The sequence below is a fragment of the Canis lupus genome, chromosome 11, assembly GCF_011100685.1.
Source record: "Canis lupus familiaris isolate Mischka breed German Shepherd chromosome 11, alternate assembly UU_Cfam_GSD_1.0, whole genome shotgun sequence".
NCBI classification, from domain to species: Eukaryota; Metazoa; Chordata; class Mammalia; order Carnivora; family Canidae; genus Canis; species Canis lupus.
Window position 1 is genome coordinate 12,721,667 of NC_049232.1, and position 21,313 is coordinate 12,742,979.

The following is a 21,313-nucleotide window of genomic DNA, read 5'->3' on the forward strand; positions in this document are numbered from 1 at the left end:
GAAGGTTCTTTTAAAAAACTATTTTAGTAAAGGCTCCATAATATCCTATCCTATGGATGCGTTAAAACTTAAGCCTGCTCTTAAGTTTTTGGATTGTCTTTTATTTTCAACCTGGAGTGTTTGGGTTTTGTTATGGTTGTCATTGTTGTTTGTATTTGTGCATCTTCATGTGGCATATTTTCCTTGTTCTATAGGCGAAGTAGAAAGCGTGCAAACTAAAGCAGGGTGAGAATGAGCACAGGACCCTTAATTTCATTAAACACTGTGTAACTGGTAAAGATTAATGTCCATATCTCTTGCTAATTCTTTCCAATTACTTAGTTCATATAAATTCCCAAGCCTGGTTAATTATGCTGAAGTCAGGTAGTAATTTTGAACAGTGTTCCGACAACAAGGGAATGTTCCTGGTCTAACCTTGCCCTCTCACACAGACTCTCAGCAGATTAGGCCCTCAGGCCCGGAGTCCATTCATTTTCTGCTCAGGTCTAATTGCTGCCGACTGGCTGCCACAGGTACCTGGATAGCCTGCGTGGAAGGAGGCAGGGACTTCTTGAGAACAAATAAGGAAAGATTAATTGTTTGTTTTGGTCCCTCCCAAGAGAAATGTGGGTGCTTAATCAAGAAAAATAATTTCTTCTGTTGATTTGGCTTATTTGGAGAAAAGATAATTGTGTAAAGGTGGGTGCAAAATGATGCCTTTTCTAAGAGGTATTGCCACTTACCTGCACAAGAGCCAAGGGTACAGGGAAATAAATGTAAGACACAGACGAAATAGATGAGGATGGCTCACATTTCTCATAGTAAGTAATCTGGCTGTTAGGCTTTCATTTGGACCAATAGTGCTAGCTAGAATTGTCATTTGTTTTGTCTGGATCTTTAGAAAACTAATGAGGGAGACAATAGTGTAAAAAAAAAAAAATCAACAACACTTTTCCAAATTGTTCTTAATTGCTGGAGGACAAAGTGAACTAAATGCTGTGATGTTTCCAATTAAGGAACCTGTTTCAAGCAAGCACTATTAAATCTATCTTTCCCAATCTGATAAATAAGCGATCAAAGAATGGAGGAGATTAATTGAGAGCAATTAGTTCCAGATTCCTTAAAATAGGTAACGTGAACCAACGTTAGTAATGGTTTTTAGCAATTTTGGTATAGTAACAGTGTCATACCTTCTTGCCAATCAAAAAAAGGAAATGGAAATATAATCAAATTGGTTCTTATTTTTAGTATTGAAAACCATCTGTTTTCCCAAATCTTAAGGTACATGAAGAAAGACTTTCGATATCTTCCAAATCAGAATTGACCCTTGAATTTGGTAAATGCATTAAAAGAGAAATGTATATTGTCCCTCTGAGGAAGAAATAGAGCTGTAAACACCAGAGTGTCTGTGCTAGGCAGGAGTCAGCATAATTTTTGTCTTAAAGACCAGCTGGTAAATATTTTAAGTAATCCGGGCCATACAGTCTTTGTCACAACTACCCAACTTTGTCATTGTACTGCAAAAGCTGCCTTAAGATGTTAATAAATGGTGCTTAACAAAGGAGAGGGCCTCTGTTCTAATAAAACTTTATTTACAAAACCATGCAGCAGGCTACATTCAGCCCTCCAACTATAGTTGATCCTTGCATTTAAAGGCCAGTGCACATTGGGGCAGATGGCCAACGGAGAGGGCTGAAATGGGAGAGCATGGCCTGGCATCAGGGGGATGTGGATTCAGAGTCCTGAACCTCCACTCACTGCTGTCTCAGCTAGGGTTTTAACCTAACCACTCTGGGCACTGGTCACCTTTTCTGTAAAAGGGCTAAAAAAGCATACCTCTACCTCATAGAGTTGTTAAAGAGGACCACCTGAACTAGTATACACAAAGCACCATCTTCAGGATGATGCAGGATGTTGTCACTAGGAAGTTCTCATGGAGATCTTTTATCCGTTTACTCACTTACTCATTGATTCATAAAATAAACACTTTGGAAGAACCTGCCCTGGGCCATATGCTCTACATGGTGCTTTGCATTTATTCCTTCATTGTCCTCACCATCATCCTAGTTCAACAGCATCATCTGGTATTTGAAGTCAGTTTGCCTAAATATGGACCATTTTGTATATGACCATATGCGCAAAGCCTGTATGTAAAGCACTTCTGTTTTCCTCAGTAGACAAAATAGTAGCAAGGAAATCCGGTAAATCAGTATGAACCTTTTTAAGAGGCTGTTGGTCAGGGGAGACAATTTAAAGAGTGCCTGCGTAGGAATCTAAGGGTCAGTGCATGCAGCCCCCTCACCAGCAAGTGTCCAAGGCCAAGTGTGTGCAGTCACACCTATGAGAATGTAGAAAGCAGTCATGAAACTTGCAATTATATTAATTTTTTATATGACAAAGAAGTGAAGCAGGCTTTATTTATTTTTAAGATTTTATTTATTTATCATGGAAGACACAGAGAGGGAGACAGACACAGGCAGAGGGAGAAGCAGGCTCCCTGCAGGGAACCCGATGCAGGACTTGATCACAGAACCCCAGGATCATGCCCTGAGCCAAAGGCAGATGCTCAACCACTGAGCCATCCAGGTGTCCCAGACAGGCTTTATTAATATCACTGTTCAGACTGCTTCTGGCCCTTTCATGAGTCCAGGTGTCAGACAGCTTGGAGTCCACAACAGGGGCCTCACTCTGATGCCCTTGCTTGTGTGTTCATGATAGCCTCTTGCACTCTGAGGTACCTGATGAGGTTGTATTACCTACTTTCAACTAAACTAGATAGGTTGCATTACCTGCTTCCAGCGAAATCTCACAGAAGGTGCAAGTTGCTTAAAAGGATGCCTTTCAAAGGAACTGCAGACTGAAGGCAAAACCAGAAATTGCTTGCCCAAATGTACGTTGAGTAACAGAAAGGAGGCAGCATTGGTGCCGGCACCACCCCGACTCCTGCCAGCCTCCCACTGAGGGCCCTGGGAACCCCAAGTGGGAAAGTAAGTGGCTTTTGAAAGAACACAACACTGGGAGAGAACATCTTGAAAATGGATGTTTGACAGAGTTTCTATCATGATGGGATTTGGTTGCCAGGATTAATATATGTAACCTAAAATTCTCTCTACTTCTCTTAAAACTTGGAAACAGAATTTTCTAGCCTGTTCAGAAACCTTTCACAAGAAGAGTTTCAGGGGGTCTTGTATCCAAATTTTTCTAAATGCAACATTTTCTACTTGCTCTCCAGGAACAACTGTGTGACATCACAAAAGAAGGGAATTTCATGGCCAAACCTCATTAAAATGTCTTTGTGTTTTTGGAGGATGGATTTGGAAAAATTAGTATTATGACTTAGTAAGTGCAGCTATTGGATCTACCTGTGTGCCACCTTCACACAGCATACTGATCACATTACTCGCGTGCTCTAAAATACCATTATTTGTAATTTTAAATAAAAACAAACATTCTATCATTGATAATCACAATAAAATAAAATTTGTTTTCAATCTTTTCCCATCTTTATATTACTTTAAATTTTCCTTTCGGGTATGTTTCACATAGCAGATAATTTATTTATTTCTTTATTTATTTGAAGTAAGCTCCATGCCCAGCTTGGAGCCTAGTGTGGGGCTTGAACTCAGGACCCTGAGATCAAGAATCAGATGCTTAACCAACTGAACTTCCCAGGTGTTCTACATAGCACCTAATTAAAGCAATGATAGCTTTTAATGGTGTATAATTAAGTAAACACATATATTTTAGGGTGAAGGCTGAACTCTTTTTCATCTGAGAGGCATATGATGAAAAATGTTTGGGATTTACTGCTCCCTCTTCAGCAGAACGCTCTGTTCCATTCATGCCAAGGTGTTTTAAGTAAGTAAAATAACATTATCACAGTGTGTTTCAGACTTTCAAAAAATATATATACATATTTTCTTCCTGTAGAACTTGCTTGTAATTTATTGCAAAGTGCTCTGTTTCCCCCCCCCAAAAAAAAATTTTTAAAGGCCTTTCCTAATTCAGAATTTGGCCAACTTCCATTTTGCTTTTAGACTATAAGTGGTAGGTTGTTCTCAGGCTAGACCAAGAGCCTCACCTCCACATCCCTGAGTCCAGGGTCTGTTCTGGTTCTGGCAATACACTTAAAGTCTAAAGAATGTCTAATACTTTTAAAAGCATTGCCTGGCTTTGCCTTCTCTACTTTTTCTTTATCCTCATTTACAGAATGGGCAATGTCTTGTCTTATTTTTAATTTTACTTTTTCTACTGAGGATGTTTGCTTATTGAGTGGAAATTATGGCTTTTATCCTGTCTTCTGTATTCCCTGACCCCCATAGTGATTTGAGATGACTTGTCATTGTCTCTTGCCCCAGAGAGCCTTTCATGTGCAGATACATAAATAAATTGATTTTTCTCCCTCATCCATCTGGGCAGAAAGGTAGGGCAGCAGCAGCTGAGCAAAGGATATTTGTTGGAACTCTGATCGTCTGACTCTGTGACTGTTTCAGACCATTCACAATAGGAGAACCCTAGATGCCTCCTGCCCTTCTGAGACCTCTTTCGTATTTCAGATACACAACTGAAGTCAGCACCATCAGCTCTAGGATGCTCCTCAGGCTTATTTCCAATATTACTCATCATGGCCTTGTCACTCCCTTGGTGGAGACTTTCTCCACAGAGCCCCTCTCATACTGTTTTGGAAAAATCTGGGCCCTTCTGGGCCATGCATAGGTGCCTTTATAAAATCATTCTTTTCACTAATTATAGTCCCATAACTGTGTCCTGCAGATTATTCCAGATTAGTCAGAGAAGTACTTTCCTTGGTCATCATTTCCAAGCCACTGTCATTGTTTACTGCTCTGTTCCGTCCTCCAGGATCATCATGGTAGTTTCCTCATCAGCCTGGGCTACTTGAGTTTACCTCCTACCCAACTTCATCTCTGACTGTGATACCCACCTGCCAAAAAAAATTGTTTCATGGCTCCTGGTCAGGTACCAAACTGTCTGTTCCTAGCCCAGATGTCCAGAATTCCAGCCTTACTCTACCTGTCTCTTATGGCTCATTAGCTGCCCCCCTTGTCTTGGCCCTTGTGTTTTTCATACTCTGTACCTGGCACATCTCTTTCTCATGTCTGTTTATCAGAGCATCCCAAAAGGCTCATTGGCAGTATCCCCTTTTGTATGGGACCTATCTCAATTCTCCATACCCAGATGTGATATTCTGAAGCCCTCAGGCACCTTAGTTGACCACTATGCCAGCATATCTTACCTTCTGTTAACAGCTTCTAGGGTCCTGGTCTTCCTTTTTCCCTGCCAGATTTCTAGGCCTGTCTGCCACTCAGCTGGGCTCCCCTCAGCATCTTCCAGCTTTAGCTGAGTCCTCTCTGACATCTGTTCAAGCCTGGCAGAGGGATAGTTTGTTTTAAGATACCTGATATTCTTCTATCTCTTTCTTTTGTTATTTTTTGTCCCTCTCTGATAGTTTGGAACATCATCTTAGATTGAAATAAAAGTAGTGCCCACTTTCATCATTGCAATATTTCATTGCATTATATTCTCTGAGTTGATAGTGGTATGTGTGCATTATTAGGTATGTGCAACATTTACAATTGGGCTGCGTGGAAATTTTAAATTGTATGCAGCAAAGAAGTCACCACAAGTTCAAATCTTAAGACAAAAAGACTGAAAAAATAAGCACAGTACATAAGACAAAAGTTTAATTTCTGTGCTATGCAAAGAGCTTTTACAAATCACTAAGAGGAAAACAGTCCGATAGAAAAACAGATTTCATTCATTTAAAAAATTGTGAATGCTCAGGAGACGAGAGAAAAAGATACTTCATTCTTAATCAGACAGCAACAAATTAAAATGAAACACTAATGGAACTGCAGAAATTAAAACAGCATTTGTGCTCAGCGTTGGTAAGGAATAAACATTCCCATATACCTTTAAGGCAACTGCCCATTGTGGCAACCTTTTGGAAAAACAATTTGGCAGTTCCCTCTCTATGGATTGATCCTACACTTATTCTTGCATAATTGGGCTATGTTGTATGTAAGGTATTTATTTCATTGCAGTATAGTCATAAAAATTACACAATAAGGCCGCAATCAGTTAAAAACCTATTGGAACACCCATACGTTAGAAAGCTATACAAAATACTCCATGGCCATTCAGAAGAATGCTGTAACTCTCTATTATAGTGACAAGGAAAGCTGTCTGAGACTTACAGACTGATACCAGGAGAAATAAGGGGGGTTTTCTAGAGATGGAAATTTTTTTAATGCTTTGTCTCATGATGAATAACATTCACAATTTAGAGCCCTGCGAAGACCAAAAAAACAAGGAAGTCTTGTCATCGGGGGGAGTTAGAGAAAACAGACAAATGGAAGATCTTATCTTTTTACGGTTGAAGTTTTTAAAAGCCTTAGTTAAGTCTAAGAAACAGTGCTATTTATTTATTCGTATAACCACAACTTTCCATTGCTGCTATTCTTAATGGCAAGACAGATCACAGAGCTTAGTATCCCACCATATTGCCACTAGCTGAATAAGAAAATTTGCTATAGAAGTGGAAGGATGACAGTCACTCTTCCAGATTGATGCTATTTATTTTTCATTGGCACAGAAAAGGTTGCTAGGCATCCCCTGGTCAGCTTCTGCCAGGCCTTCACAGCAGTAATTGCATTGTTCCACGTCTTTATCAAGGAATCCCTTGCCAGCAAGTTTTTGGGAGGGACAAGTGTCAAGGATGAGAAGCCACAATGAAGTACTCGTGACGGAGCAAAGATTACACTGCTCAGGTCATTCTACAAAACTTGTCAGTTTGCTGCCCAAATAAATGCCTAGAGTGCGTAAGACACGGAGCATAGTGACCCCAGGAAGAAAAATCAATTGCAATTCATATTTCATATGTCTATAATTGCTTGTGAAAGCATGGCACCGGTTTGTTTGCAGGGCAGCTTTGCCTCTCCTGTTGTTTCTTTCCTCATTTCTAATGGACATGTCTTTCACATGCTCTGATTTTCAGTGAAGCAAAATTTGGGGCCCTTTTTTCTCATCCACATTACCATTCTTATTACCAGTGCCCTGCCCTGGATTTGATCCGTGCATTGAACTGTAGACAGGCAGAGCCCATGCAGTAGAAATGGCTATTTTGATTTGAGATTCTTGAAGGTTTTGAGGTGTTTTTATTATTTGTTTACTCATGTTGCTTTGAGGTCCAGTGGGGGGTAGGGGCAAGTGGCAGTGGGGGGTGCTGTTGAAAAAATCATCTTTCATTGGGAGAGTTGTTCATTTATTAGGATTTTAAATATTCAAATTGAATTTTTTGTGTGTGCTGCTTTCTCAGGACAGGGGACCCATAACACCTGCTAATTTTGAAAATCACCCAGTCCGTCCTATTGGCCCTCTCTGGCTCCAGTCTCCCCCACCCCAAGTCTTTATCATGTGCAGCTACTTTTGGATTCGTAGCCCTTCTGTGGACTGAGATGTCATAGGCACGGAGAAAATGCTGCTCACTTTATGGATTACTGTTAGGTCAACAAAACTTTGGCAGCATTGATTAACTTGACAGTGAGTACAGCAGTACATTTATCACTTATGGCTGTGCTGTAGAAAATCTAATAAGAAGCAAACAATTCCCTTTAGAGCAGTAACAGGTTCACTGTGGCTAACGGTGCATGCACTGGAAATTTCTGCCTTTAAATTATACCCTTGCCGCTGGTTGGGTCATTGACTCAAAGCTACTACACTTCTATAGTCGTGCTGTTGTTATTAATTGCATCACCGTTATCTGACTTAAATATTCAAATTGTTCCATATATGTGGTGTTTTTAAAAATGAGTGGATGTATTAGATACAGTTCTAGAATGATGATTTTAAAATAATAGCTAGAAATAGAGAGTTCTATTGTATGAAACGAGGATTATGACAAGGAATATTACTTCCCACAATCAATGCCATATGTCACTTAGCTTGTTTTGTAACGGAAAACTTTGGAAGAAATTTTAGCCTCACCTAAACATTTTGTAAAGGGAAGTATTTGATGTGGAATGACTATAGACACCTACCGATAGAAATTTGGTGGGATCTTTCTTTGTTTTTTTCTTCGTGCTGAAGATATCCTATTAAGACTTTTAATATTTATTTTCCTTCTACATGCTAAACAGCATTACCTGTCTTCCTCATATTTCATTTAGATTTTCTACAGTGTGCTGGAGTATACATGTTGTAAAAAATAGGAGACGCTATGTTTATTGGATAGCACGCGTTCCAGTGATCAGAGAGGTATGTGTGAAGTGTGATGATGGGTTCAGTAGATCAGAGTAAGTAAGAAAAAGCCGAGTTTTTTAAACTGTTGCAGTAGGTACCTGGAAAACTTAGAGTCTTTGATTGATGAATGACTTATCATTTTTGTGGTACCATAGACAGAAAATCTGAAAACATGGCAAAAACAAAGCCACCTTCTGGGGGCAATTCTTATTTCACAGGACACTGCTTTTCTTTCTCTTAAACTGCTTTTTTAGACTTTCTGGAAAGCTGTCTAATTTATCTTAATTTTTCTCTTATCCCCGTGCTACACTGAAATTCACAATTCAGCTGAAGAGATCTGGTGCAAACGGGGGGGAAATTCCAGTTTTTTGTTTTGTTTTGCTTTCTTTTGAGTGCTCTGTGTTTTGCTAGAAAACAGTTTTGAATGGAGAGCTTTTTACGGCAGCATCTGTGAGATGATATAGTTTTCTTTGTTGGGAGAAAAGCATTCTGCCTGCATCAATTGTCAGGAGGCTTAATATAATAAGGCAGCTTGCGCTATGGCTAAGAGAAATACCACGCACTAGAAATTCCCACAGCAGTTTGTGTTTAGAAGAAAAACTGAGCTCTCCGGAAACATGAATACATTGAAAACCAAGACTTCCTATGGCCGACCTTGAGAAGGAGCAGAAAGGGTTGCTGTCCAAAGGTCCATGTCAGTGATCTCGTCCAACATTTGTCTCTGAGATTCTAGAAGGCATATAAAGCCACATTACTTTTTCTTGAGCTTTGAGAAGGCCTGGCTGTGAATCAGTAATATTCAGGCCTGTTGATGTTAGTGTTTTGACTTAATTCCATGAGACTGTGTTCTCCTGTTTATTCTATAGGGTAAATGTAACATATCTCCCTTCTAAAAACTCTTTCCAGCAAGAGCCACGTCTACCGCTGTGGATTTCACAGGTTACAATAGGAGTCCCCCTGCCGCTTGCCCTAGTGAACAGAGGCCGGGTATTGATTAACTATCACCCTGGCATCAGAACTACTCTTAGGATTCAATTTTTTTGTTGTTTTGCATATTTTATTGATCACAGTGGTAAATGAGCATCAAGCGTGCAAGAAGACGATGAATTGTTTACTTGCATAAAATAACCTTTCAATAAGGGAAGATGCATGGCTTATGCTTTGGTTCTGTTCTGCGGCCCGAAGCAGATGGCATTCAGCTGCTATTGATTTGCTTCGATAGTTAAGGAGCAGCCTGCAACCCTGCATGCCCACTGCATTGTGAAAAAGGGTGTAGATTTGGGGACCAGGATGGAAGCCAAGAAGGGACTGACTCGCCCTCCCTAAAATCCTAAGGAGAACAAAAAAAAAATCGTATTTGAAAACCATGAATATCCACTTAAATGGGAACTTGAATTAATGTAATCAGATGTGTGCTGGTGTTTTTAGAGAAAGAACATTTGTGGTCATCACTTATGCAGATATCTCCAGTGAATAACAGATTGAGTAATAATCAGAGAATACTAATTTTAAGCATGTTATATCTGAAGAAAGCGGAATCAAATCTTTCCTCCTGCCTTTGGGATAGAATGAGGTAATCTGCAGATAGATCATGTCATGTCCACTGCCGGGCCTGCTGGCTTTAAACATAAATGTACACATAAGTTGTGCTGACAGTCTACCTCTTTACCAGTTTTGCTTATCTCTAGTTATGCAATAGTCTACCCATAGCTTTTGTCAGCAATCACATTTGGTTTTGAAATGTCATTCTATAATAGGTAGTTACAGATGTTGAATTTATAAATATTTTCCTTGAAGCTGTATCCAACAATGACTTTACATCTCAAACACTAAGGACAGGCTAACCTAGCCATTGTGGCTTTCTTTCCTCTTCCAGACTTATTAAATACTGAAAAGCACTTGTCAAAAATAGTATGAACAATAGCAAATATATTTACATAATAAATCATGTATTTGTTATTCGGGGATAGACGTATTAGTGACATTGAGCTAAATAACTTGTTTTGGCAATTTATAACTTTAAATATAAGTAAAATAACCACAATAAAAAATGTATAATGAAATGGCTTGCCCATAAAAGCAGAACTTTGCAGATTTACTTCACTGGGTTCTTTCTCATAAATAAACTGCTATTACAAATGATAGTCCTAAAAGCATTCCCCTAACTGTTATTCTTAATAATGGAAACATCTTATAATAGGCTGTTTGTGGGGAGAGGGGCAAGTTTGTTTCATTTGCAGGGCAAGGGACAGGTTCACATAGCTTGGTCCCAGGGGAGTCCTGAGTGAGCTCCATCTCCCCCAACCTTTCCCCTACCTTGGCCATAAAGGTTTGGGGAGGTGAATTTTATTTATTTGCTCCTGTAACAAAGAGCATTTATTCTTCCCATTTCTTTGTCTTCTCTTTTTCTCCTCTGAGAAAAGCCAACTTGGAGAAGAGGAGAGTTCAGGGTAGAAAGATGCATTTGTGGAGTGCTGATGTGTGGAGTGGGTGGTGTGCCCTCGTTGCCCATCAGCACGTTTTACACTCTGAGTCCCTTCCACTGTCTGGTGCAATGCAGAGAATACCTACTTGTGCTTCTTCTATGATAAATAAGTTGTCATTTCCATGGTAGGGAGAGAAGACTAGTTGGTATCAGATTTGTTTCACGAAAAGGAAAGTTGCAGACAGGGAAGCTGAGTGGGACAAGTCTGGGACAGGAGACTCAGGGCAGCACCCCTGATATTGGCAGTGCCTATACCTTGTCTCGAATACATGAGAACGGTGTCCACGAGGTCAGAAGGTAATCAGGAAGCTAAGGTGCAGATGACAGTATAGGAGAGAGCTAAGAACACTTCAGAACCAAGCTACCAACACTCATTTTGCATGACAATGTGTCGATTGTGAAAAAATGAACACAAAATTATGAAGGTTAGGGAGCGCATGGGTGGCACACTCAGTTAAGCATCCAACTTTTGGTTTCAGCTCAGGTCATGATCTCAGGGTTGTGAGATCGAGCCCCACATCGGGCTCCATGCTTAGAGCAGAGTCTGCTTGAGTTTCTCTCTCTCTTTTCCTCTCTCCTTCCCCCTTTCTCTCTCTAAAATAAATAAATCTTTAAAAAAAAGATTATGAAGGTTAGGATTCATAAGACTCTCTTCGACAGTTATTGAAATCGGCTTTAAGTTTCTCATTTTGGACTTGTGCTAATTCAGGTAAAACCTGTAATGGGGGCCAATTTGGTATATTTTTAGTAGGTAAGTACTCTTTCTACCTGATGTACGATAATGTATATAAAAGGTGATGTGTGTGTGATTCGTCTTTCATGAGAAAAACAAATGCCTCCCCCTTCTCTTGACAACATCTGACACCAAGTACCAGCCATATTTAACAGTCTTTTGGCTGACCCAAGAAAAACTTGGTTAGCATACAGTATTTTATTTAGCCACATAGGCTGAGAGGCACACTCCTGAATGTTACCTGCAGAAGAGTGAAAAGACAGAAAACATGCACTTTTTAATGACTTCACTGAAGTGTCAACGGCATATTATGCAATACACAAGTTATAAGTGGACAGTCATTTCTTAGTAAACTCAGAGTTGTGTGACTACTAGAACAATCCATTTCTTAGGACATCCCCCTCCCTCACCCCACCAAATTTCCTTCATGCCCACAGAATCTTAGTTTTCCTGCACAGCTCGAGCAACTTTTATTACAAGTTTGAAAAACCGAATTTGTATTAACAGTTGGTGGTGCCTCTGTTTTCTCATTCATTACCCTGACTCTCCTGTCAGTGGTCTGCTTCAGGTTCAGAAGGTAACTTGTCCCTGCAGTGGAGGTAGAAGGTTACAACCTTCTACCTGCATCTTGAAATGCAGCTTTTGGAACTTGAACTCTGGAGACAGTGGGGGGAAAGAGAAGACAGGAAGTCAGGAATAGGAAAGACAGGAAGAAAATAGTTGAGCTTTTATTTATCTGTGTCCTGGTCATTTCCTCTGGAACGCACGTGTGTCTTCTAGGGGAGAATGGCTGGTAGAGGTAGAGACCTCTTCCATGCTTCTTTCATTCTTGACATGCCCCTTCCCCACCCCCCAACATCAAGACTCATGGATCCAGCAAGAAAGGAAGATCTGAGCCCCCACTATGTTTCAAGGACTTTGGGAGCTTCCTACCTATGGTGGGATGGGTCTGATGGAGCCCTTTTGTCCTACTCCCCTGCTACTTACCCCCTGGTGAAAATTGCTGACCCCTTCCTTTTAAGCAGTTCTCTTCATCTTAGCATTTAGCATGCAAAATGTAGTGTTCTGCATCAAGTTAAAAAGGTTTATCTTTAGAATTAGGAGCAACTTAATTATTTGTGCTTCTGGAAAAAAAAAGAAGATGACGACCTAAGGTTATTTAAAACATAGTTGAGAACAGAGGAATTGCTCATGGCATGAATTTTGTAGTTAACAGAATATGTAGCATCCTGTCAACAGCTGGGAAGAAGTTGCTAGTTTTCAGTGGATATTTACTGAGCAGCGACTGTGGGGAATGCCTGGCACAGAGCAAATGATTAGCGCATAATCCTTGCCTTTGAGAAATTTGCTTTGGCCATTCAGATAGTTCAACAAATAAGGACGATGTAATATGTGTGTTGGGAAGAAATGTGTACATTAATCCACAGATAATAGGAGATCATTTTGGTTTGTTTTGCGGGTGATTTAGAGAAGTTACTTAGCTTTCAACAAAGCATCTTACTAGAGAAGAAACTGGTATTAAATCTAAAGGTAAAACTAATAAAGGTTAAGTCTATCCACAGGAGATTTTCTTACATTATCCACAATGAGTAATATACTAAATGTTTGTCTATTCGTTAGATGTGTCAATTTGGAAAAGTATTAACTTTTTTTTAAAGCTATTTCAATGATAGTAGTAGTAGTAGTAGTAGTAGTAGTAGTAGTAGTAGTAATGATAATACAAGGTATCATCAGTTACTGATCCACTTCCTCAAATAAAATTTTGATGATTTACTTCTAAAACTTCACTTAGAAATTGAGGCTAAGAGAAGGTTGTATCTTCAAGAAATAATATCCTCTTCTCAATCCTTAGAAGAGTCCCAAAGACCGAAGTAAATGAAATTTATATGTGTTCTTAATAAGGAGCTTAAGTGAATTTTGCTGACATCATTGTTTGCAAGTGCAATAATTTTGATCATTCTTTTTTCCTCTCAAATGGAATAATATTTATTTATTTACTTACTTGAGAGAAAGAGATGAGTGAATGCATACATGTGTGCATGTGTGAGGGCAAAGGGAGAGGGGGAGAGAGAGAATCCTAAGCAGGCTCCATGCTGGGCTCAATCTTGCAACCCTGAGATCATGACCCGAGTCACTTGCTTAACTGACTGAGATGCCCAGGAACTCCTTAAATGGAATAATATTTAAATTTTGCAAATCCTGTTGACTTTTACATAATTAAAAAGCATATTATAGCTAGTCCCCTCTTGTTCTTTAACTGCGTTAGGGCAACTAGAACCTGTAGTTTTCAAACATTGTTGAATATTTGGCTCTAGCATATACCCTATACATAAAATATAAATCATTTTCCTTGGATTCTGTTTATCTCAGTCAAATCTATTTAAGTCACTGATCAGGGCAGAGTTTCTAGCCAAGACCAGGAATTAACTTACAGCAATAGCATGACTGGCTACTCAAATTTCATCAAGAACCTTCAAATACAAGCCAGCAGAGTAACAAGCAATTATGTGACAACTATTTTTGTATTGCTTCTGTTTATTTTTAGTGAAGTTGGTATATTTGAAAGAGTTACTTTTGAATTTGCCAGATATTCATATTAATTGTGGTAGTCATTCATCATACCACTAACAGAAGGCCCCTGAAAAATCATTGAAATCCATTGGTGTGGGATAGTATTGCCATCATTGTTTTTTCCAGAGTAATCCCTGTTTGCATTAATTAGTGAAGAAATGCCTATTCTATCAAAACTGGGTTTACTTGTGGAGAGTTTAAACACAGGTGCGGGTACATCAGCTTTCTCTCTTGCCCTCATGATATTTGTATGATTTCACAGCAATCTGTTGAAAGACTTAATCTGAAAGGTAAATAAATAAATAAATAAATAAATAAATAAATAAATAAATAAATAAATAAATAAATTTTCCCAGGGGGAAAAAAAGGAAGGAAGAAAACAAGAAAAGAAAGGAAAGAGGAAAGAAAAAGGAAAGAAGGAAGGTTTTCCCCCCCCCTGGAAATGTAATTAGCCAATTCATTTTTAAGCACTTAAACATATCAGAGTGTATTTTAAGAGCAGCTACTGCACAGCTTCCGGAAATTGCATTTTAACCTTTTTTTTTTATTTCAATATATCCGATTGATCCTTCTTTTATCTCTACACAAATGACACAGTTAGTGGAGTTGGGGATACCTAAGCTTAAAGAGGCTCCTAAAAAATGAGAGCATTAACCCCACATGCAGTGAATTCCCTGATCGTCTTACATTCTCCTGCTCAGACTTGAAGTGGGCACCTGCTGTTTAATGTAATTAGTTTCAGAGGGAATGTCAGATCAGTCCTCAGGAGTTTACCCTGACCCAAAAACCCTCATAAGAAAATATCAGTGAGACAAAACAAGAAAAGTTATCACAGTTGGGAAGCTGCTTCTCACCATGTTATTCGTTATTTGGGGGCATGTTTTAAAAAGATTCCTATCTGCTGTCTGGCTCAGTTATTTTCTGGTTGCAAAATTGTGCTCAAGATTGCTGTAGCAAGCAGCTGTTTTCCTCCTCCAAAAATGAGGATGTGGTGGTCTGTGTTTAAAAAATAAATAAATAATTAGAAAACATTTGGAATTTTAACTATAGTTTTTCATACTTATTATGATAGATTAAAAAAATTAAAGGCAAATTAAGCTTGTTCATTTTCAACCTACCCTTTCCCATTGAAATGTATACTGAACAAGACTTTCCCATTTCCCCACTGATGTTCAGCTTATAATGAGCTGTAATTGAAGAGTTCAGAGGGGTCTCATTTTAGTAGCGGGGTAAATCTGAAACACCAAATGGCAGCATCCATGTTCTGTTTGGCCTATTTTTCATAGATGAGCAATTGCTTATTTTGTTGGTAGTTTGTAAGGCACCACATCTAGCCTTATGACGTTGTTTATTTCCCTCTGTCATCCTCCTTGGTTGAATCTTGCTTATATATTCAGCTGCGCTGTGGCTGTGCTCCAGAGCTTCAAGGAGGGGCTCTGGGCCCACCTCTAGCCAGAGGGTGAAGGGGGAGCAGCGACCTTTGAAGGATCAGACAGTTGTGAAAGAACCGAACCCCAAGAACCCTTCAAAGAGAGTGCTGCTGGGTATTAGTGCAAGACCTGGACCTGAATTACTGCAAGACTCAGCTCATCCACCCCCAGAGGCAGACTGTCCACTTCGGAGGATCTGGGCTTGGTGTTGCTGGTCTCGAAGAAAAGCAAGTCATTTAACATCTCACTGAGCTTTCTCATCCACTAAATACTTTTGATCTGTCTACCACAAAGGTGGTAGTGAGCATTAAGTGACCTGGTATATGTGGAGCCAGTTTGTGAGCCATAAAATATTATGCAAATATTAGGTAGTACTATATTTTCTCAGCAAATGCCTTGCTTGATTCCCTACTTACTGATAAATCCTTACTGCAATATTCTGTAGCAGCTGGACCTCCAGCTTCTTTTGGTAATATACTTGCAGCGGAGGTGCTGGTTACCTCCAGTAAGCATAACATTCCTGGCTGACTTCAGTTATAAAGTTTCTCTTTATATTAAGCCAAACTTTGCCTTCTCAGTATTTACCTTTGCTGACGCCCATTCATTCAGCCTGTGCAATGACCCTCATGCATTTAAAGCTATGTCTTAGATATAGAGATAACAGGTAAATGAATGGAGCTGGAACTGAGTGGACAAAAGCCAAGTAAACATTTAAATGACATATTTGCAAGTGCCATAAAGGAAACATGTAAGGGAGCCAGAAGAAAGTTATCAGAGAGTAAGAGGGAATGCTTGGGTTTGGGTGATCCTGGAGCACACACCTCCAAGGAGACTTAAGACTTAGGAGCATTGGGATGCCTGGGGGGCACAGGCTCTTAAGCGCAGGCTCTTGATTTCAGCTCAAGTCATGATCTCAGGGTGGTGAGATCAAGCCCCGTGTTGGGCTCTGTGCTCAGTGCAGAGTCGGCTTGAGACTCTTGTCTGCCTCTGCCCCTCCTCCTTCTAAAATAAATAAATAAATAAATCTTTATATACTTAAAAAAAAAAAGACTGAAGAGCATTAATCATGTTGAGCATGCACAGAAGGTGGAGGGAACAGCTGTCACAGGGGCTGTGAGCCTAAGGGGCAGAGGCATATTTGTGGCATTGGTGACTGCAGCTTTATAAGTGAATGGCACAGGAGCTCCCAATGATGCTAATGAAAGGCTGAATATGGAGCTGAGGGAAAGGAAGCTTCCAGCTTTGGCAGCTAGGTGGATGGTGCTATCATGTGCTGAAATGAGGAAGGGGATGGAGGAGAGGGTGGCAGTTGAGGGTGAGGGTATTTTCTTTTTAAGGAAATACCAAGTTCTGCTTTGGACCTTTTGAATCAAGGATGTCTGTTAAGAAATTCAAGCAGAGACGTTAAGTAGGTATTTAGTTTCAGAAGAGAGGGCCAGCCTGGAGAAAAGAATTTGTTCCTCATCGCCATAAGGGTCTTAAAATGTGTGGCAGTTGATACTTCTTGGTTAAGGAGAGAGTGGGGGTGGGGAGCAGAGGCTGCTGGCTAAGGTCTGAAGAATCCCAGTATTTCAAGGTCAGCTAGAAAGGGAAGAGGCAACAAAAGAGGGTAAAAATAAGATAGGAGAAACTCTAGGAAAGTTTTGGAAACAAGTGGATGAGCAGTTGTCCAGTGGAGTGCTGGCTGCCCAGAAGTTGAGTGGGGTCAGGACAAAAGTGGCTGTTGGATTTAGCAACAGGGAAGAGATTTGTGATCTTGATGAACTGAGAGTGGTAGAAGCCAAAGCCAGTTTGTAGAGGGTGGAGTAGTGGATGGCCTGAGATAAGAAGAGGAAGCAACATCTGCAGAACATTCTTGAGAACTTTGGCCATGAAAAGAAGCAGAGAAATAAGCTATATCCTCTGAGAGGATTTTTGTGGGTTTTTTTTGTTCTGTTCTTTTATAATGAGATACTGGAATATGTTTATATGCTGATAGGAATGATTCAGCAGAAATGATGGAAGGATAGATGGGTGGGTGGATGGATGGATAGATGGATGGATGAAAGCAATTAAATCATGACTAGGCAGAGGAGAGAAGGACTATATAACTAAAGAAATAAATACTTGAGAAAGTCAAGTGGGCTGAAACAGCATTATTAGAGGAATGGCCTCTGACAGAAGAAGGGGCACCTCCTCCACTAACACAGAGGAAGAAAGAGTTGATGGAAGAGAAATGTAGATAGATTAGGTGGGTTGAAGATAAAGGACATCAACTCTGGTGGCTTCTGCATTCTCATCAAAGCATGAAGAAGTGTGAAGAGTGGTTATCAGCTAAGAGGGAGGGTGGAGGAAAAGTATAGGCAGATTCAAAGAGAAGAGAAGCTCTGAAATGGGTGAAGGTGGTTCCTCTAGAGCAGTGGTTCTCAAAGTCTGGTTCCTGGCCAGCTCCATCATCATCACCTGGGAAAGTGGATTCTGAGTGCTCACCCCTGGACCTCCTAGATCAGAAAGTCTAGAGATGGGACCAGCAATCTGTGTTTTTAACAAGCCTTTGAGGTGATTCAGCTGCTGGCTGAAATTTGGGAACCACTCTTCTACAGAAAGGTAGCAAGACAATATTCTATGGATAAGAGCTTGAATTTAAAGTGAAAACAACTTGTTTGTATTGTGTGGTTTTCTTGCAGTGCTCAGCAGCTGGGTCGAGGCTTGGGTAAGAGATGCTAGGATTCAACCAGAACTTTTGGTGTCCTGAATACAATAGAGGGAGGGTGACTTGTGGGGTCAGAGGTGTTTTAGGGAACTGATAAGGATGGTAGATCATGGAATCTGAAGCTGGACAAAGAGGCTGGACAAGTCGGAGGGGGCTGATGGAAGTGAAAAAGTCCCAGATCAATGGACTGGACTTCTCTCAGTAGACAGCTGATGCCATTGCAAGGAAGGGCTACGTATAGCAGCGTGACGTGGTATGTGAGCTTACTGGCCCTTAGAGAGAATGCTTTGACGATCTGACTAAATGAGTTCTACATAGAAATTCTTTAGAACAAATACTTGGCCTGTGTGCATGCATGTGTTAAGAGGCCAGGAAGTTACAACATAGTTGGATTACATACAAAGTGCAGGCTTTTAAAAATAATAACACAAGTGAAACCATGTAAGAAAATGTTTCCTTTCTTTAAATCAGCGATTTCAATTACTTAGCTTCTGTAATGGTTATTGAGAGTTCCCAGATCCAGTTCCAACAGGGGAGCAGGGGTTCTTGCCGCTCACAACACCAAGCACTTCTCAGGTATCAGCAGGGTGTCCTAGAGTTCGACTCAATTCTGACACTGCTTACTCAAAAATACTGTCACATCCCACAGCTTAAGGATTCTGTCCTAGAAGACTGCTTCCCACCCCACTCTTCAGACACCCGTTATAAGCTTTAGTCTCTTACCTGTACTTCTGAGTGATCGGCTACAGATTGGAGGTTCCAATGACCTCTTCTTTAGGTTCACTTCATTTGCCAGAATGGCTCAGAGAACTCAGGGAAACACTAACTCACGTTTACTGGCTTATTAAAGGATATGGTAAAGGCTATCTATCAACCGTCAGATGAAGAGATATGTAGGGCCATCTCGCAAACAAAGGAGGTTCTGTCCTCAAGGAGCTTTCAGCCTAGCTCCGTGGCACGTGGAAGTGTTCTGGTGTGAAAGGTCTTGGGAAGGGAATGAAAGGGAGTCCTCTTGGGTTTTTAGGGGGGCTTCATTACATAGTCATAATTGACTAAGTCATTGGCCATTGGTTGATTCAACCTCCAGCCTCTCTTCTCTCCCAGGAGGCTGAAAGTCCTCACAGTCTAATCCTGTGGTTGGTCTTCTGGGCAGCCAACCTCTGACCTTGGGTGGGTTCAAAATTCTCCATTAATAACAAGACACCCATTTCAACTTTATGGCTCTGAAGCATTTTCAGGAACTATGGATAAAGACCAAATATATCTAAGAAATACATATTTTGGTCATCTGAAGTAATAGGAGTGAATATATATGAAAACTCATATACATTTATATAATGTATATATTAAGTCTATATTTCTTACAAATCATTATATCATAGTCAGAATACATATTTCTTATAAATCTTATCACAGATTGATTTTATTTATCTTACACTCCCACTACTACTAAGAAAAATAATAATATTAGGTCCTTGTGGTATATCAGGTACTGCAGCAGTTTCTTAACTAGCATGAGTCTTATTTCATCATGACTCCAGCATCTGAAACAGATACTGTTACCCTTTTGAAGCACAGAGAACCCAAGAAACTTGCCTCATATTAATTTTAAACAATTTAGGTAAATACATATTTGGAAGTACACATAGTCCCCATATACTGCACCTACCTGCTATCACTTCTCAGTAGTAACTGTGAAATAATGAGTATAGTCTTTCCTTGATCATCAGCTACCTCCAGGTGATCACACCGAGCCGAACCTTATGGAAACACACCCCAAAATTTTTTTTCCAGAAAAATGGGAGCATGCCTGTCACCTGCTCTGGGGTACCTCCCTGGCTCCTTTTCCAGGAAGCACCTTTGGAGCGGGCTGGGGGATGAGGGTTGTTGAGGAGACCACAGCCTAAGATGACTGGTGTAGACAACTAGTGGGGTTGGTGCAGAGGACAGAGAAGGTGTCTAGGCTATCTGCATTGGTCCCTCTGTTGTTATTTGACCCCTGCACCCCTCCCTCACCCCACTGTGTTCCTCCTGCCCTTCCACCTACCTCACTGATGTCTGGCTTCACAGCGGCCTGGGTATTAGGGACAAGCCCTGGGCAGGGAGAAGAAATGAATCCAAAAGTGTTATCTTTAGACCCCAGGGAAATAACTTTCAGCTTCTTCGTCCTCCTTTCTTTTTCGTTTTTAAGATTTTATTTATTTATTCATGAGAGACACACACAGAGAGAAAGAGAGAGGCAGACAGAGGAGAAGCAGGCTCCATGCAGTAAGCTCGACGTGGGACTCGATCCCAGGACTCCAGGATAATACCCTGGGCCGAAGGCAAGCGCCAAACCACTGAGCCACCCAGGGATTCCCCCCTCCTCTTCTTTTTTAAAAAATGAATTAGTGTTTCTCCCTCAAACTTACCTAAGATCTTGAAGATATACACTGCTTAAAGATGTATGTAGTCATTTTAACTTTCTAGAGTATTAGTGTAAACCTTTACTATCTTCCTTTAATTGCTCTTCATAGAAAGCTGTTAAAAGATCATAAAATCTGTGATTCAAGGGACCTGTTTAAGTAGAATTGTATTTTCTTCCACCAGCCAATGCTAAGTTATTCCCCATGGCTCATTCTACAGTGATTTGGACAGTCCTTTGTAAAATAAGTTTAATGAAACACTTTCCATTTCCACAGGGATGCTGTCTGTGATTTGTTTAATAGACCCAATTTGGTAGGATATTTTTCTGGATAATCAGCTTACATTTTTCTTTGTTTAGTTTCATCTCATTAGGTATATGCTTGATTTCTTCACTGTTCTGTAGTATTCGTTCTTGGCACCTGCTGTTAGGCGGACAAGTCTTTCATATATTGGTCCTTTTTCTTGCTTTTTATAGATTGTGTAATATATGTGTGAGCCTAATTGCTTTTTCATTTTTCATAGGCTGTTCTTTATGGTATGGACATTTTTAAAGTCATAAGTTAAAAATGGAATATCGGAGTCACTTGGTTGTTTCTCCTCTCTCTCTCTTTCTTTCTTTTTCCACTCAGTATTAAAGTAATAACTTAAAGGTAGAATAGCATAGTTGGGCTTTTTCTTTTCTCCTCTCTCTCTTTGTACGTGTTCTCCCCAGTACTCTGTTCTATGGGCCAAAAATCAGACTTTATGATCTGTAGAAG

At 40.1% G+C, this 21,313-nt stretch overlaps 1 protein-coding gene and 1 long non-coding RNA gene across 13 annotated transcripts in view; one reads left to right on the forward strand and one right to left on the reverse strand.

Annotated features, from left to right (window-relative positions):
* The window catches only part of SNX24 (sorting nexin 24), a 159,977-nt gene that overhangs the window by 117,445 nt on the left and 21,219 nt on the right, over positions 1-21,313 (forward strand). The window contains exon 4 of one of the 2 annotated variants that reach the window (XM_038551969.1): positions 8,166-8,253. The exons of the other annotated variant lie outside the window; for it this stretch is intronic. Coding sequence (XP_038407897.1) covers positions 8,166-8,253 — 88 coding nt within the window. The remainder of the gene's footprint in view (positions 1-8,165; positions 8,254-21,313) is intronic. 2 annotated transcript variants of the gene reach the window in all.
* LOC102152525 overlaps positions 11,597-21,313 on the reverse strand; it is a 34,161-nt gene continuing 24,444 nt past the window's right edge. The window contains exons 3-10 of one of the 11 annotated variants that reach the window (XR_005366588.1): positions 20,561-20,669; positions 20,197-20,243; positions 19,819-19,909; positions 14,882-15,023; positions 14,214-14,310; positions 12,444-12,580; positions 11,995-12,112; positions 11,597-11,697 (exon numbers count right to left, since the gene is read on the reverse strand). This is a non-coding gene — a long non-coding RNA (uncharacterized LOC102152525). The other 10 variants (XR_005366585.1, XR_005366580.1, XR_005366584.1 and 7 more) reach the window with 10 other exon arrangements.